General features: G+C 48.5%; 1 protein-coding gene across 2 annotated transcripts in view; it reads right to left on the bottom strand.

Moving 5' to 3' along the window:
* Positions 1 to 14,782, bottom strand: part of TXNDC5 (thioredoxin domain containing 5) — a 28,647-nt gene extending 13,865 nt beyond the window's left edge. Inside the window, exons 1-3 of one of the 2 annotated variants that reach the window (XM_032250011.1) lie at positions 14,488 to 14,782; positions 9,274 to 9,423; positions 4,237 to 4,342 (exon numbers count right to left, since the gene is read on the bottom strand). In XM_032250011.1, coding sequence (XP_032105902.1) covers positions 4,237 to 4,342; positions 9,274 to 9,423; positions 14,488 to 14,741 — 510 coding nt within the window. In that variant the 5' untranslated portion in view covers positions 14,742 to 14,782. Of the gene's footprint in view, positions 1 to 4,236; positions 4,343 to 9,273; positions 9,424 to 13,830; positions 14,091 to 14,487 lie in introns of those variants that run through there. The other variant, XM_032250012.1, reaches the window with a different exon arrangement.
* Between the last annotated feature and the right edge of the window lie 3,279 nt (positions 14,783 to 18,061).

Below are 18,061 nucleotides of genomic sequence, written 5' to 3'. Positions count from 1 at the left end.
CAAGTCCAGCCTAGGCAGGAGAACGAGACCCCATCTCTACAAAAAATTTTTAAAACTAGCTGAGCATGGTGATATCCCAGCTACTTGGGAGGCTGAAGTGGGAGGACCACTTGATCCCGGCGGGCGGAGGCTGCAGTGAGCTGAGATGGTGCTACTGCACTCTAGCCTGGGCAACAGGATGAGACTCTGTCTCAAAAAACAAACAAACAAACAGAGGCAGACACTAGAGTAGCAAAATGGACAAAGCTGAGAATGAGAAACTCTTGGGGCAGGAGGGCCTGGTTAGCCTTACTTCACACAAATGACAGGGAAAACTGTGAGGAAGACACAAGGTGTAAGAGGGATCAGAGAGAAAAGGAAGTGATGAGAAGGAAAATGCAGGTGAATGAACAGCAACAGAGAAAACCATGGTATGAACATAAGCTGCACCTTTAAGAAAGAATGTAATTCCCATGACTAAGTCTCATACAGAAAGGGGGGAAAAGGGGCTTTTCACAAGATGCTTCTGCCAGGACCCAAACAGACAGCCATGTGTGCAACTGTCTAGTCACAATTCTGCATTTCTCAACTTTTCAGACCAGGTACAGCTGTGGCTTCCAACCAAAGCAACCAGAAATGAGGGAAAGATAATGGAATCAGTGTTTTGCTGCAGACATATGAGTATATATTACTCAGCTTTTATCTGGGGGTTCATATTCCTTTTACAAAGAACATGCAAGCTAAGTTGTTAAAGGCTTGAAAAGTGCCGACAGTTCAAAGCTGTGCAGGGCTGGAATCATAAAGAACCATAGAGTTTCTCTTCTGCTGCGAGCATGTCAAGACTTCCAAAGTGCTAAATACCCACACAAAAGAATGCCCCAGGGAAGGATGGCTAAGTGAACAGCCAGTGAGTTCACATAAGGTGAAATCAAACACTGTGCACCACTCTCCATGAGACATTCAAGAGCCTTTCGGTATGAAGTGCTCATTTATGGCACATGCAGGGTCCCTAGTTGCTTCCTGAGCTCCCAGCAGACTCCAGAGCAGTCCCTGGCATGGGAACACCACAGTGCATCCCAGAAATGGGCTGTGTCTCGCCCTACAGTGGCGGCATAGGCTGATATGGTTCTTAAGAAAGCAGCCTGGCAATATTCATCAAAAGCCATAAAAATGATCTTGTTTTTTTTATTCTTGGCCTTACAATTTTATGTCTGGGAATACTATATTCTAAAAGTATCACGCAGGAGGGGGAAACGTCCTTTCCAAAGATAAACTTGTTCCCTACAGCATTACTGATAACAGAAAAAGTATAAATAACCTAAATATCCACTGACAGAATTTGAGTTGAATTATGGCAAATCCACGTAAGACATGATCAATATAAAGACCACATAACTATATAAAATCAATTAATGAGATGAAACACATTTATGTAACTGTTCAAGAAAAAACACAGACACAAACATGGAAATATAAAAATTGCAGTAGAACGTACAAAATGGGCTGGGCATGGTGGCTCATGCCTGTAATCCCATCACTTTGGGAGGCCAAGGTGGGCAGATCAGGAGGTCATGAGATGGAGACCAACCTGGACAACATGGTGAAACCCTGTCTCTACTAAAAATACAAAAATTAGCTGGGCATAGTGGTGCATGCCTGTAGTCCCAGCTACTCGGGGGGCTGAGGCAGGAGAATCACTTGAATCCAGGAGGCAGACTGCAAAGAGGCAGAGGTTGCAGTGAGTGAGCCCAGATCATGCCACTGCACTCCAGCCTAGTGACAGAGTGAGACTTTGTCTCAAAAACAAAAAACAAAAAACAAAAAACAAACAAACAAACAAAAAAACCAACAATGTACAATATGACAAATTGTCTTGAGTTTAATATTGCGACACTAAAAAATAAAAAATCTAAACTTATCCCACATGAACATTTAAAAATGTATGCACTAAATTACTTAGGCATACAGATGAACTTTTCTATTTTTTTTAAAGTTTTCACTTAAAAAGCTAAATTCAAATTGAAGAGAATTCTGGTTTGCAGTATAAAGTTTGCATACTTAAACTTTTCCACAATAAGGCACATTGTCATTGTTTCTGGCAATTATCTGGGACCTCCTATTGCTGGGAGACACTAAAATATGGCAAGCACTGTGGTTCCGGGGTGGCATGGGGGGCCATCGTGCTCCCACACTGTGGAGACAGAAAGTCCTTTGCAGAATCTGAAACTTGGCCTCTCAGCCCTTCCAAACCTGCATGTGAAGGTGCCACCTCCACTGAGGGAAATGGGCTGGTAACATGAGGTCTTTCTGCCATCCTGATACTGGCTGTTGGTTTCTTGAATAAAGCTATCATAGAAGACTGGTTTTTTGTTTTTTTTTTTTTTTTGGTGAAAATTATTTTAAATTGGCTTCCTACCATCCAATATACATGTCCCCCCAAAGAGAATATTTTCATAAAGGAAACAATGTCAAATTTAAATCTATATGAAAGTCACACCTGCTCGTCCAGCTTTCTTGTCAGACAAAGATGCAAATTTCCTCTCAGAGAGGTCTGTGGTTTTCTCTTTCAGCTAAAGTTAGGTAAGTCTCTGGTTCAGTGACACACATCACACACCAACAGTCTCAACCATACAGTTCAGAGAGTTTTTTTTTTGTTTGTTTGTTTGTTTTTTTTGAGACAGAGTTTTTGCTCTGTTGTGCAGGCTGGAGAGCAATGGCATGATCTCAACTCCCTGCAACCTCCATCTCCCGGGTTCAAGCCATTCTCCTGCCTCCGCCTCCCAAGTAGCTGGGATTACAGGCGCCCACCACCACACCCGGCCAATGTTTGTATTTTTAGCAGAGACGAGGTTTCACCATGTTGGCCAGTCTGGTCTTGAGCTCTTGACCTTGGGTGATCATCTGTGAGACTCCACAAGCGACCTCCCAAAGTGTTAGGATTACAGGCGTGAGGCTACTGCACCCAACCAAGTTAAGAGCGTCTTCACAGGTGAGGGACAAAAGTACTGAATCAGCACCTAAGTTTCTGATTAGATTATCAGAGAAGATGGGGCAGAGAAGAGCCACACAGACACACTAGAAAATGGCACCAGTAAGCAGCAAAGCTTCAAAAGGACCGCGTGGACACACGTGGTCTACAGACCACCATGGACCGTGTAGACACACGTGGTCCACAGACCACCATGAACCGAGTGGACACACGTGGTCCACAGAACAGCTTCAAATCGGTGGGTGCCTAGCTGATACAAGAAGTCAGTCTTAGGTAATTATTGAAATTGAAATTACAAAGACGTCAGATGCTCTTCCTAGCTTATCAGGATCCTACAACGTAGGAACACGGGCATCTTTCTAGGCCCTCTCCAACACAGCAGCATGACCCACCAGGTCTACCTGGCCTCCAGGGGCCTGAGTGCCCGGCATTGATCAGAAGGCACCACCCACAAAGGGACACTTAACCAGTGGTTTATGATCATGATGCTTTATGACCCAATGAAGACTTCCAACATCAACTGGGGAGGGGGAAGATTATGAATTTTTTTTAGTACGTAACATGCTAAGCATCTACAATCTCCTGACATTAGCCTTAGTACAGGAAGTGCATTAAGACACAGAGTATTCATGGTATGAAATGATGTTATAAGCAAAGCCCATCAGGGATCGGGGACTGAGCACTGAGAAGAAAAGGAAGGATCCACGCTACAGGTATAGCTGGCGGGCTCAGCCCGAGCCGGCAGGCTGCAGGTGGTGGAGGTCAAAGGCTGGAGGGATGGGAGGAGGCTCCACTGCCAGCCTGGACAGGAGAGTCTGGGCTGGGCCCGGCCCTGATCCCAGGTGGTCAAGAGGCAGTCCTGGATGCTGGGAACAGTTGTGAACTGTATTACCTGTGACAGTGGCAGGGTGGCAGTGTTAACAAGGACCAAGTGCTCATCTGTGAGACTCCACAAGCGACCTCCTTAAAGAGCGACTACAGCCACACAAGGCACAGTGTGGTGGGGAAGACAAACACCACAGCCAAACAGTGTAACTGCTGAAGCTGACGGCCTAGTCTCCTCTTGACTTTTGTGTACATTTCAGTATCTCCATACCAAAAAGTTTTCGTGAAAGTTCATCTTTACCTATAATATCAATGAGCTCTAAAAAAAAAAAAAAAATGTAAAGTTGCTTTAAAATGGCAGCCTTAATCATTCACCTCAGCTGGTCTCTGCCCTGTTACATATGACCCCAAAGATGTGGACAGGAAGAGAGGGAGGCACTCACCACTGGCTCCTCGTTCAGCGTCTGTAGCATCCAGTTTTCCAGTGTCTGGAAGTCCCGAGGACCCTGGTACTTCACAGCTTCTTGGCCCGGCTTGAAAAACTTTAAGCTGAAAGCGTAACAAAGGATTAGACAGGGCAAAAAGAGAGTTGCCTTATCAAAGAGCAAACTCATTTAGTAAAACCATCAGAAAATGAGCTGTCAAGAGGCTGCAGCCAGACACATATCTGCTCCTCTCTGATAAAACTCAAAAAGGAAACAAAAATAACATTCCAGGAGATAATACATTGTTAATCCTAAACTTTTAGAAGTTTCTGATTTTATTCAAGGAAAATAAAAATGAGGTGAGAACTTCCAGCCTAATGCTATGACTGAAGCCCCAAGCTGCAAGTATTCAGTGCTCCTCTGCAGCAGTCCCTGGCCTTCCCTGCAAGGTACTGTTATGTTTTCTCAGCTTCAGCAGTGGTTGTTGTGTACGTGTTCAAATTAGGACTGCAGTAGATACAGTGTTGTTTTGCAATAGCGTATTCTTCCAGGCCACCCTGGCAGGTACACAACTCTTGCAAAGCATGAATATCCAGTTGCTGTGAGAATTCGTGTCCAACTATAAGAACGACCTTGGCATTGATTGACGCAGTCCATTCATCTCCCCACAGAGAAGGAATCTTCTTTTTCCTACAAATTGTGGCCTCTGGAGGGATCTACAGAGAGGATATAGGAGCTGGCCCTTTAACCATAAGCAAAAGACAGCACCAGAGGATGAAATTAACACTCCCAGTTCCTGGATCACCCCAGCAGTCATGGGAAAACGTGCTCTAGATAAAAATTCACAGAAGGTGTCAAGGGCAGGGAAAAATGTGACTGCTAACAGAAGGTACTAACGGAGTACCATTTGTTAGCAAGCCTACTCATCTAAAACACCCCTGCCACTTCTACAGCATGTATGTGGATTTTGTGAGTGGATGCCCCATGTATAGTATCAGAATTGTAAGAAGCCAATTTATGTAGAAATCAGACATGAAGGTTTGAATTGCGTCTTAGTTCAATGGTGGTAGCAGAAGACCACAGACTGGGTGGCTTAGAAACAGCAGAACGGATTTCGCCTAGTTCTAGAGACTGGGAAGTCTGAGATCGAGGTGCTGGCAGAGTCAGTGTCTGGTGAGGGTTTTCTGGTTCACAGATGGTGTCTTCCTGCTGTGTCCTCACATGGCAAAAGGGGCAAGCGAACTCTCTGGGGCCTCTTTGATAAGGTATGTATCCCCATTCCTGAGGGCTCCACTCTAATGACCCACTCCCCTCTCAAAGGTTCCTCCTCCTAATGCCAGCATCAAGGATTAGGATTTCACCATATGAATTCTGGGGGACACAAACATTCAGTCCATAAAAAATGGCTAATTCTCCCTAAAATGAAGTTACATGGCTAGAATAGGCTTTGAAATTCACATGGGCATAATGGCCTCATGCAGAACCTAAGATCACCAGTGTGATGGGGCTTACATAAGGCCCCTAAACGTGTCCCTAGTGCTGAATAGACACCCAGCTTCCTCAGCAGCTTAGATGCTCATAACCACCAAAAACAGCCAAACTTCACTAGATTCAGTCAGTACACCAGCTACTTCAAAAAGTTCAACATGATAAGCAAGGGCAAAGTCTGTGGTAACAAAGACAACTGCCCTCACCTAGCCCGGCACCTCCCGGGGCTCTCACCGGTGTGGACACCCAGAGAAACAGAAACTTCTTCCTGCATGGCTCTGTCTCCCACCCGCCTCCTCATCAACGGGCTTCGGGAAGGGAAACGGGTGGATCCTCAGAATATCAGAAAGGACCAGGTACTGTCACACTCATTCCTTGTTTCTTTGCTAAAAGTAAAATACAGTAAGACCTAGCCTGTGATTTTTTTGTGATTTGCTATTCATTTGAGCAAAACAAAAAACAAAACACAAAAAACCTCTTCTTGTTGGCCTGAAAATCTTTCTAACCTGCTCAAGTCTGAGACTGTTCCTCAGTAAGTTCACGGAGCCCAGGGATAGAGTGGGCAAGTCTGGTCCAGACCTTCCGGTTGGTTTGGGGAATCTGACTTCAATTCTCACTGTTGATGGAGGTGAAGGAGGTGATAGAGACTGGGCCACAGAGTACATGCCCAAACAAAGTATTGTCCCAGATTTCTGCCATTACCAAGCCTCCACATGGGCATTTGAGTCTCCTCTTTCAGGAAGACAGCAGGGAGAAAATTCCCATGTAGGTGTCACCTTGGCAAATAACACGTTGAAAGTTCTACTACTATAGAGGTTATTATAAGTTGAATGGTGTCCTGTAAAACACATCTGTTTAAGTCATAACCATCAACCTCAGAAGGCTGACCTTATTTAGAATAAGGTCTTTAAAGAGAGATATTCAAGTTAAAATGAGGTCATCAGGATGGGCCCAAATCTAGCATGACTGGTATCCTTGCAAGAAGGGTTAATTTGGACACACACACATACGGAGAAGGCCACATGAGGACAGAGGATGGAAGTGATGCGTCTATAAGCCAAAGAACGCCAAAGATGACCAGGAAACCAACAGGAGCCAGGACGAGGCAATGGAGGATTCTCCCATAGGTTTTAGAGGGAGCACGGCCCTACTGGCTCCTTGATTTAGGACCTCTTGCCTCGGAGACTGTGGACAATACATTTCTATTGTTTCTGGCCACCTGGTTTGTGAAACTTTGCGATAGCAGCCCAGGAAACTAACACAGGTGGTTTCCTCCTTCAGTCCTGCCCTGCTGTAATGATTCACAATGGCTCAACAGGAAGACCCTGAAACATTTTTCTGGGCACAGCCAGCCATCTCTAGGGAGCATGGGAACCCATACTCCCTTCCCCTCCAACCCGTTACTCCAGTGACACTTGCCAGGGAAGAATGACATGAAAGCTGATGTCCTGACACACGCCTGGGCTCAGGCAGGTACAGTCATGGTCTGATTCAGGCCTCACAACCACTCTGTGGGATGGGTGCTCTCTCAGAGGAGTAAAAGCTCACCCAAGTCAATCTCCAGATGCCCCAATGTGACCACATTTCATATGGCACATTCCACCTCCTGCATTCTCTGGGGGAAAATCATCTGTTCTCAGGAACTTCTGCAGGGCAGTGATGGGCACAGAGGTTCCTTCCCAAACTGTGTTCAGAGTGGTGTAGACTCATTTTTGTTCTTTTCAGTAACACAAAACTAGCCCATGGTTTACTTGGGGAGACCAGATCTTCTCATTAAAAATCTAAACACATGGTCCAACACGGGCCTTTTTAAGTTTGTGACTTTTTAAATATGTGCTGGGATTTGGGGAATATCATCTATGGAGTGGCTGATATTGCAGCCTACAGTTGTTATGGCCAGGCTGAGGCGGAACTCTTCACTTCCTTCTCTGAAGCCCCATAACACATACCACTCTCAGCTCCCTCACAGGTCCTGTTGTCACCTTCCCCGTGACATGGTTTGTGGTACACACAGCCTCAGGCCACAGATTAAGGTTAGCAGGTTAAGAGTGGAAAGACACCACAGCCAGCCCACCCCTGCTGCCTCTGAACCTTGAAGGCAACAGGCTTTCAACAGGTAAGCATTGACCTCCTCGCCCTCGTCTCTGCTCACTACCTGCTTCTTTAGGATGCAATTGATCCGTACTTTAAAGGTAATGATATGAAGCACAGAATACTGAAGGCTTTTACGTAGATACAGTTAGTAGGCAATTTTATCTCCGTTGATCCGATTTAAAGTAAACCCAAATTATGGCACTTATATTAGCAAGCAGTCACTAAAGACCAAGAATTCCAGAGTCCTTTGAGGAAATGCCCACATTTCCAAATGGTAGGAAAAGCCTGACATGTATTGGGTGTGCTCAGATTGGTGCACACATACCATGTTAAGTCCCATAACACTGTCTGGGGGATCACCTTACTTAGAGGTTAAAGATGAGGCCAGAGCTACGTGCTAAGTAAATGGTAGAGCTGGGATTTGACTGTGACTTCTAGGTTCAAGCCTAGGGCTCCCTCCACTTTTCTGCCTCCCAGGTTTGAAGATAAGCTCCAATTTTATGCTTTATTGATGGCCCCCTCTATTACTCAATTAAGCACTGAACTGTATTGAATTGACTTCATTCCTCAATTGAAACCAACAGCAACGGAGTGACTGTGGCAAACCCTCCACCTCCTTCAGAAACAGCGTCTTCTCTTTTTTCAAGAACGGCTTTTCCCTCCAATACCTGGCACAGGGTATGAATGGGCATGTGTCTTGCTATAAGCTCCTCTTTCCCTGGCCACAGTGACTATTCCTGGAACGAACACTCCAGCCAAGCAGGCCCAGTCAGGAGTGGGCCCTTCCGTGCAAACAGAGATACAGGTCTAGAAAGACATCATCTCAAGGGAGACACAACAGAAACAGACCCCAGACCCCCAGAGCTGCGTCTCAGAGGTTCCTCCACAGCCTTTTAAACAGTCCTTTCTTTTTGTTTAGTAAGAGAACAATTCTATTTCTAGAACTGAGAACGTTTCAATTTCTACTTCTTATAACCAAAAAAAAATTCTTAACTGTCAAGGAAGTAAGTATCATCGACTGTCAGACTCTATACTTCTTTCCAACAGAAACAGCCCTTGCGGGAGTTACACGGGAAGTGACTATAGGAAGGGTGTTTGAGAATAAGAGTCGCCGATAAAAGCAAGCCAGAATTGATGACAGTCTATGCACACTGTGTAAAATATACCACGGAACATCCAGCATGCTGGGATCTCAGGGAGACCACCATTTTTGTCCTGCAAACGCATTCTCTTATAAATGTACCAGTGAACATTTTAAACCCAACACTGATGAATTAAAGGTTTTCCGAAGTACAAAAGGCATCTAAAATAGACACAGCATTAAATGCAATTTCTCCCTAATCATAGGGACTGCCTGCTTAAATTTAGTATCTCTTCACTCCTTAGAACTACAAAGGAAGTTACCAAAAGTTTAACTACGACTTTCGTTGCCAGGAACCATCTGGGAAGGGTGCCCCCTTCCTTCCGACTCACGTAGGGTATCCTCGCACCCCCTGGGCGGAGCACACGTCGGAGTTGGCCGTGCAGTCCACTTTAGCCACGTAGACTTTGGCATCTTCCATGCTGTTGTATTTGTCTCCCAGGTCATTCCAAGTCGGCTGCAGCCGCTGGCAGTGTCCACACCTGAAACAAAGCAAGAGTACAAGCACACTGAGTGCCAGGTCACAGGGTGGCCGGCCTGCACCCTCAGCCCTATTCAGGGGGCAATGGGGCTCTCAGCCCTTTCTTTATGCCATGGCAGATGGCAGCTCCTGGACCAGTACTCCAGGACCTCCCTCCCCTGCTCCCGCCCCTCCAGAGTCACTGCCCTGTTCTCAGCACTAAATCTCAGCATCGTCCCAACATTAAACTTAGCAAAGTGTTGTTCTGGACCTACTTCTTCTGGCCCTGCTGACCTCCCCCTTGATTTCCTTGCCTTGCAGCCTACTCCTGAGCCCTGCGCAGCACCTGCAATGTTCCCAAAGACCTATAGCTTGGCTTGGCCCTGGGACCTGAGACACATTCTCTCTGACACTTCCTCCCAAAACTCCACCTAGCTAATTCTGTCTGCCCTTCAGGTTTGGTTTGGGTGCTGCTTCCTCCAGCAAGTCTGCCCTGACTCCCCAGGATGTTCAGTGCCCGTCTCTTCTCCTGCCCTTCTGGAAAGCTCCTCTATGCCTCCCGTGGGCAGTAGCTTTGCACTTCCTGCTGTACCTGCTACTTTTATCAGTCAAGTCTCCTCCACCATGTAACCAAATAGCCACAAATACAAGGCAATCTCAAAACTTAACTGCAATTTTTTCCAATGAGAAGGAAAAAAAAGTTTGTGGCCACCTAAACTTCTAGGGTTGAAGTCAGCAAATGTCTGTTTTTAGTATTCATTGTGTGAATTCAGTTATGTACACATATTTTTAAATCGCCTATTATTTAAAATAGGATATTAATTAGGCTTCTTGCCACGCTTCACATTTCATGAGGATATCAGCACCTTTCCCAACACTACATCTTCTTGAGTCATACAGCTGATCACAACTCTTCCTACGTTCTCAGGACGGTATATCTACAGTGCTGTATTCCAATCCTGAATGACACAGCCCTAGAAACTTTATCCCAAGTTTCAACTACAATCCCACAGCATAATGACACATGGGCTTCTTTTTTAACATGGTACGTACACACTGATGCCTACAATGTAACCACTTTGCTGTATTGCTTTTTAAAATGTTTTTAAGAAACACTTGCTTATAAGAACACCAACACTTAGAATTGTGACCTCTTCCCCGAAATAATTTCTTAATAAAAACCTCTTTTTCTTTTCTGACAGATTACCTCAAAAACAAGAATTTAAGTTGGGTGCAGTGGCTCATGCCTGTAATCCCAGCACTTTGGAAGGCTGAGGCAGGAAAGCTGCTTGAACTCAGGTGTTCAAGGCTGCCTAGGCAACACAGCGAGACCCCATCTATAAAACATTTTTAAAAACTAGCCTGGTGTGGTGACACACACCTGCAGTCCTAGCTACTTGGGAAGCTGAGGCAGAAGGATCACTTGAGGCCAGAAGTTTGAGGCTGCAGTGAGCAATGATCACATCCCTGCACTCCAGCCTGGGTGACAGAGTGAGATTTTGCCTCATAAAAAGAAAAAAAGATTTAAAGGTAGCACTGAAAAAGCCTGCTTCAAGCTAATGTATCTTCCCTAAAGAGCACTTTCTTGGCCAACTAAGAAAATCCCTGCTTTATGAGACACTCAGCTACAAAAAGAAAAAAAACCAAAAACAAAAACCATAGTGAAACTACATGCAGATTTAACTTCTGTAGATTCAACAAAGTGAGTTTGACAAAGGTGTGTGTGTGAGAAGGAAACAAGAAAAAAAAAAGACAATTCCCACAGAACCCTGAAGGGGGTGCCAGCTGGGAGATGTGAGGGTTTTGCTCCTCAACTGGCTTAGTTGCTGCATGCTTCTCATGGCGTGAGGATCTACGCGACTGCAGTAAGTGTGACCTTACTACCTAAAGACACAGGTTTGAGAACTAGTCCGTTTGGTATTTAACCAAAGAAGTCATGATAGTTCCAATGCTGGCGGAAATGCTGGCAGTGAGGACTTACTGACTGACTGGGGTAGTGTCCAACAAGATACCTTCCGAAGGGACTGTCAAGGGCAGTTCTGACCCTACGAGGCTTTGATCAGAGATGCTCATTCTGGAACTTTAGAACTTCTCTGCAATCTTGATGAGGTTTTGTTTTGCTTCTGTTGTTTTAGTGTGAAAACACAAGACTAGATTAAGAATGAGAATAAACAATAAATAAGTTTGTCGTGCACTAAGTCAAAACTGAGCATCCTGGGCCATCACCAAACTGGGCGTGCCCTTGCCCCGGCTGTGACGGGGGTACAGGTGCTATCTAGTCGGCACAGAACCCAGCTCTGAGACAGCCAGCTGCATTCGCAAGGTAGCCTGTGGCCAAGAACTAGAGCAAAGCTACCTGGTCCAAATCTTGACCTCACTGCCACCAGGTCTAGGGTGACTCACAAACTGGTCATACAGAAGCTGTGATCTGATGTTGGCACAAAATCTACAGCAGTAGGACAACGCTGCAGCTGCCAAGTTCCGGGCAAAAATACACAGATCAATGTTTTTGTTATAGGCGCCCCAGCCCTCTAATCACACATGGGCTTTCACCATTCCACGGCAACTGAAACTGGAGAAACGTGTGTGTGTTGAGGGGGAGTCCACTGAGTGTTCTATCTGAGCTCCAAACGCTCAGCTCACTACTCCAGGACCTGCCTCCCTCTCCTGCCCAGACCCCTCCAGAGAGACCACCCTGTTCTCAGCATTACACTCACCAAGGTGTTGTTCCAGCTATTGTGGGTCCTACTGGGTCTTGCCCCTGCTCACCCCCATCTGACCTGTCCGCCCCCTCAGCCTCCTTTCCTCAGACTCCTGAGCCTTACTGCAGTATCTCCAGTTTCTGAAAGGTCCCTCTCAAAAGTCCAACTTAATCACCACCATAGAAACCCACCTATCTCTGTTTAAATATTTGTAGTAGACTATGAAGAAGCCAACAAATAAAAACATAGTTACTTTTTCTGGGAGCATGCACCTAAATGTCTAATGCCACACACAATGAAAAAGGAATTTACTTAATACCAAGTGCCCAGACGTGCCAGTTTTCTCTCACTCAGCCCAGGACTAGCTGGTATTTATTGCAGAGTTTCTAAAATTAAAATTCCTTTGGCTGCAGAAACTTATTACATCTACATGTCAGTTTTTCTTTTAAAAAAGTACAGAACAGGCTGCGGTGGCTCATGCCTGTAATCTCAGCACTTTAGGAGGCCAAGGCAGAAGAACTGATTGAGGCCAGGAGTTTGAGACCAGCCTGGGCAATATAGCGAGACTCTTGTTTCTATTAACTACAACAACAATAAAAATAAGCTCGGTGTGGTAACCTGCACCTTAGTCACAGCCACTCCAGAGGCTGAGGCAGGAGGATCACTTGATCCCAGGAGTTAGAGGCTACAATGAGCTGCGATTGCACACCGCTGTGTTTCAGGCTGGGTAACAGAGCAAGATCACAGCTCTAAAAGAAACAAATAATGAAGAAAGAAAAAACCCATGGACAGAATTATTCCACTCAAATGGGCTCCAATTAAGTAGTATATTTAATTGAAATCGTTGCTCTGAGAATACTCCTGTACAGAGAGAAAATATTAATATTGCCTGATTGTTTTATGTTACAAAGTAATTTCAACACCATTGGTAGTTCTAAAAATTCTAATCAGTTGGTTCCTGGGAATCTGAAACACAATGTACTTCATACAGTTAATAAACCCACACTGGCCCAAAAAGTTGATTTGACTCCAAATGCACTGAAACGCTAATAACAGCCTGAGTACAGGGGTTAAGAGAAAAACGTTTCTCCCAGTTTGGAAGGTACAATTTCTGAACTGGCCATTTTTTTTAGGGTACCTTTTCTCTATTCTTTCCTGCATCCCTTTCCCAAATGAGCCTCTGCTGAGCTCTGGGGAAGAATACCAAGTTCTACAACAAGCACCTGCAGGCCGTTCCAGCCTCTCAAAGGTCTTGTGTCCTAAAATTACAGCTTTCTGCCCTGGCCCGTAATCACTTCCCTTCCAAGGAGCATCCCGGCGCTGGCAGGAAAAGCAGTGCACGCGCTTGTGTGAATGACAGGAAGCCCTTCCGTGGGGCGAGTCCCAGGGTAGGGGTCTCTCAGGTCAGTAGTGAGGCCCACACCAAACCCCGCCCAGAGAACCAATGCAGGAGGGACCATCTGCTCAACGGAGGGGCTTTTCCGATCTCACACATAAACAAGTGACCTAGCCCCGAGAGAGCAGCGGGAGGTGAAAGGACACCCTGAAGTTGAGGACCAGTGGGCTCCGGCCACAGAGCAGAGAGCACGTCCACCCTGAGCTGCGGGGGGAGGGGGGGGTCCCAGAATTCGTACTGCTTTGGTCTTCCCGGAGTAGCTCGGCAACGCTCCTCTGCCTGGACCACTCCTTCCTATCCCGCAAAACACGCACAAAGTGGGAAAACACACTTTCCCGAGTTCCGTATTTCAGTTAAAGCCTCTGGAAGGGGACGTGCCCCCCCGTCTGTGTCCCAGCCGACTCCGGTGGCCGCGGCAGCAGCAAGGCCGCTTCGGCGAGTGCACGTGGCCCACGGGCAGGCCGCGCGTCCGGCCGGCACAGGAAGTTTGGGGCGCAGGGCAGGGACCGCGGGGTGACATTTGGACTCCCGGCTCCCCGAAAAGGGGACGACCCCACATTCCCCACCCTTGGTGCCGAGGTGCAAGAGGTGGTTGAGCTCCGGAGCGCTGCGTGGGGCGGGCTTTTCCCGGCTGTCCCCTCGGGGACCGCCCCCTCCTCCCGCACCGCCCCGGCCGCCGAGCGCCACGTCAGCCGCGAGCGCCCGGCCGGCTGCGCCCACGCCCCCCGGCCCGGAGCCCGGAGTCCCGAGCCCTCGGTCACCTGCAGACCCAGGCTCCCGGCCCCGAGCCGCAGCGCCCGCGCCCCACACCCCCCAGCCGGGGCCCCGAGGCCGCAGCGTCCCCGCGCTCCCGGCCCCGCGCCCGGAGCATGCACGCCCCTGGCCGGAGCCGTAGGCATCCACGTGGCCCCCAGCCCGGGACCCCCAGCCCGCGGCGCCCACGCGCCCCACGCCCCCCACACCCCCAAAGCGCCGAGTCAGGCGTTACCAGGGCGCGAAGAACATGACGAAGTGCGCGGCGCTCTGGATCCCGTGCGTGAACATGTCGGCCGTGTACAGGTGCTTGCTGTGCGGGTCCTGCCTGTCCCCTCCGTCTGCCGCAGGGGGCCCGTCCGCCGCCGCCTCCTGGGCCCGGGCTCTCCAACGCCCGCCGCCGCCATGGCCCAGCAGCAGCAGCAGCAGCGCGGTCAGGGCCGACGGCCGGGCCAGCGGCGGGAGGAGGCGTCCTGGGCGCGCGGGCATCGCGGCTGGGCTGGGCGCGCTCTCGCCGCGGCCGCCGGTCCTTTCGCAGCGCCCGCCCCGCGCCCCGCCCCGGAGAGGCCGCGCCCCTTCCTCTCCGTGCCCGCCCGTCCGCGCCGGCGCGCGCCCGCTACACGCCCGCAGCCCGGGTCAGCGCGCGGGCGGGGAAGGGCGGGCGCGAGGGGCCGAGTCCGGGAGAGCCTCCGAGACCCGCCCCCTGCGCTTCCCGCTACGGGACCGCTCGCCCTCATCCTGGTGAACACCTGCGCCTCCGCAACCCAGGCCCTCGCCCCGTTCCCCAAGGGCCCGCTCCGCTCTGAGCGACGGCGAACACACGAAGGAAAGATGAGGCCAGCGGGAAGCCACGGAGAGGCCGGTTAGCCTCAGCTAATCTCAGCTCACGCAAGCACCCCGGGACTTCAGGCCAAAGGAAGGAAACAGCTGCTGTCAGCAGAATGTAGGAAATCGGGCAAAAGACGGTGCGGTTTGCACCTGAATGAGTCAGATTCTTGGCCCGAGCTCAGCTGTGATTCTAGACCCGAGGTGAACCCCTTGCTGGTTACCCCTGCCCTGCATGAATGAATGAAGAGGAAAGAACATCAAAGTGGCCTCTTCTAGACAAGAAGGCTCTAGCAGGACTGGCTGGAGTCCTACTGTGCCCTAATTTATCCCGGTTACTAGAACGGATGACAGCATGCCTGCTCTGGCTGAACTCAGCCTTGTGGAATGGCCGGAAGGCATCCCCGCCCGGCACCTCATAACTCGCACCTGCACACACACCTTATAGCAGATGGTAATCGAAAGTTCCAGCCCTACCCCGGGGATGAGGCTAAATTAGGGAGAATCACCGGGTTGCTTTCCGGGATCCTGCCTGCTCTTTGATTATCCTCAATCCAGGAAGCCCCAGGTAGTTAACTCCCTGCTTGGCAACAGGGGAAGGGCCCACTGTGTCACCTGTCATTATTCTGCTCCTGCCTTAGGCCCAGGCACTTGTGAACCTTTAACCATGGGTTACCAAACACCAAAACCATCCATCTCCCTCCAAAGCCTGTTCTCCCAGCCACTTAAGCTTGAAACATGGAAGGCATCTTGCAGTGCTTGCTCTTTTCCCTTGTGTCTCAAAATTCAAACCTACCGTATTTCTTGCAAGCAGAATTTCCTTCCAGCATTCTAGGTGCTCATACCCTGAACGGAGCCTAAGCCTGGCCTATTGCAGTAGCTTCCTAAAAGTCTCTTTCATTCAGGTAGCTAGAAAATTAATTTTCCCAAAGCCTGCCTTTGAGCAAGACAGTTTGCTGCTTAAGCTTGGGACCAATACAGCACCACTGTCTCCATGGCCTTGGCCTATGGGGTGAAATACTGATTCCTAAGGCAGCCACTCAAGGCCTTCCGCGATGTGGTTGCATCATGCTTTGTGTCCCTGTGAAACTCACAACACTAGAAATCCAGGGATTCTCTCCAATAACTGTTACTGCCAAACTCTAATCCCTGTGTTCTCCAATACCTCATACCTCCCAAACCCTTCCACGGTGCTGTTGGGAAATTCCCACAAGTATCACCATATACTCTTATAGCATCGGTGTCTTTCGTTTTTAACTGAAACACAGTTCTGGGAGCCCTCTCAAGTGTGGCTGCTCGTTTTTCACACCTGGAGTCCCTCAGAGCCAGGAAGTAAGGCTAATGCCTTCCTGGTTCCCCATTGCTCCTTCCAAATCCTACAAAACCCTCAGCTCTCCTTAAATCGATGCCCCTGGGCATGGCACCCTCTGCCCTGCCAGTTCCGGTCACTCTTCCACATCACTGCTCCTCGTTCAGTGAAGACTTTGGTTCCTGGCTCACAGTGTTCCTGTCTGCCCCTTTCCTGTCTTTCATTCCGGGCATCTTCAGCATCCAGGTGGATGCTCCATCTATCTGTCCCTCAGTAACTCCTGCCCAAAAGGGAGACCCGAGCATTTGTCATCACCAGCATCTATGCCATCTCCAAACTCTGAAGTCAAGGCATCCCCTCTGCCCAGCACCTCCTCAACTTGCAATGTGCATGCTGAAGAAACCCATTTCTGCAACGCTTCTTCCTCATGATGATCTCTGAAATACCGACCCCACCATCTTCTACAATCACAATCCCCTCGCAGCCCCACAGACTGCTGTGTCTTCCCTTGCTTCTTGGCCAGGTGACAGCCCATGGAACTCAGCCTTCACTTCCTGCCCTGCTGCATTCTCCCCACAGATGCTGGTGAGCTTCGTCTCTGAGTTCCCTGTGCCTTCCACCAGGTAGCCAAACTCTGCTGGAGAAAAATCGCACAATCAGGCAGCACGTCTCCTTCACATTCATAAAAATAAGCCTTAAATTCCTCCTCACCCCTGCCCTAAAACTCACTACATCTTCCTAGGCAGTGTGCCGCCCCAGTCTCTGAGATGCTTCCATACTTCCACTGATGCTGCTTCTCCCCACCCCACCCTTTCAGTAACCATCCTGTCAGCTGCCAGCTTTATCTCATGTTTCTAAGAAAAGTGAAGTCAAAAGCATGAACTTCCTTATCCCTTCCCTGCCAAATCTGCACACCCCTGCACAGGCACCTTTCCCTCTGGCTACAAAGGAGCAAGTCAGTATCTCTGCCTAGCAAAGGCCAGTCCTCCAGAATAATGCCCCTCACACATATTTGGGTCCGAATTCCTGAAACATCTGATTGTTTATACGGAAGAAGACACTGCAGGTGTGATTAAATTAAGGGTCGGGAGCTGGAGAGATTCTCCTGGATTATCTCAGTGGGCCCTAAATGTGATCACAAGTGTCCTCCTAACGGAGACGGAGACGGAGACGCAGGAGAAAATTTGACTACACAGCAGGAGGCGATGTAACAAAAGCAGAAAGAGATCTGAAGATGTTACACTGCTGGCTTGGAAGACCAAGGGGCCAAAAGCCAGGAAAAGCAGCTCTAGATGCTGGAAAAAAGCATGGAAATAGAATCCCCCTCAGAGCCTTTGGAGGGACCTGCAGCTCTGAACAATTTATAGTCCAGTGCAACTGATTTTGGACTTCTGACCTCCAAAACTGTAAGAGAATAAATGTATGTGGTTTTATGCCACCCAGCGTGTGGTGTTACGGCCTCCCTAGGAATAGGAATACGCTCTCCCTGCTGCATGCTCTTCAGCTCCTCTCTTTCTCTCCTGCACAAATTACTCATCACTTCTTCCTACTGGACTATTTTCATCAGTGTATAAGCAAGCTTTAGTGTCACCCAACTTAAACATTTTTAAATTTTTTACCCCCTGGTCCTCATGTACCCCCAGTTACTGTCCCAGTTCCATAATTTTCCTTCACA

This window comes from Sapajus apella, unplaced genomic scaffold (assembly GCF_009761245.1).
Source record: "Sapajus apella isolate SASKATOON/1434 unplaced genomic scaffold, GSC_monkey_1.0 scaffold70, whole genome shotgun sequence".
Lineage (NCBI taxonomy): Eukaryota > Metazoa > Chordata > Mammalia > Primates > Cebidae > Sapajus > Sapajus apella.
Note: the sequence above shows the minus strand (reverse complement) of the source record. Positions and strands in the feature narration are given on the sequence as shown.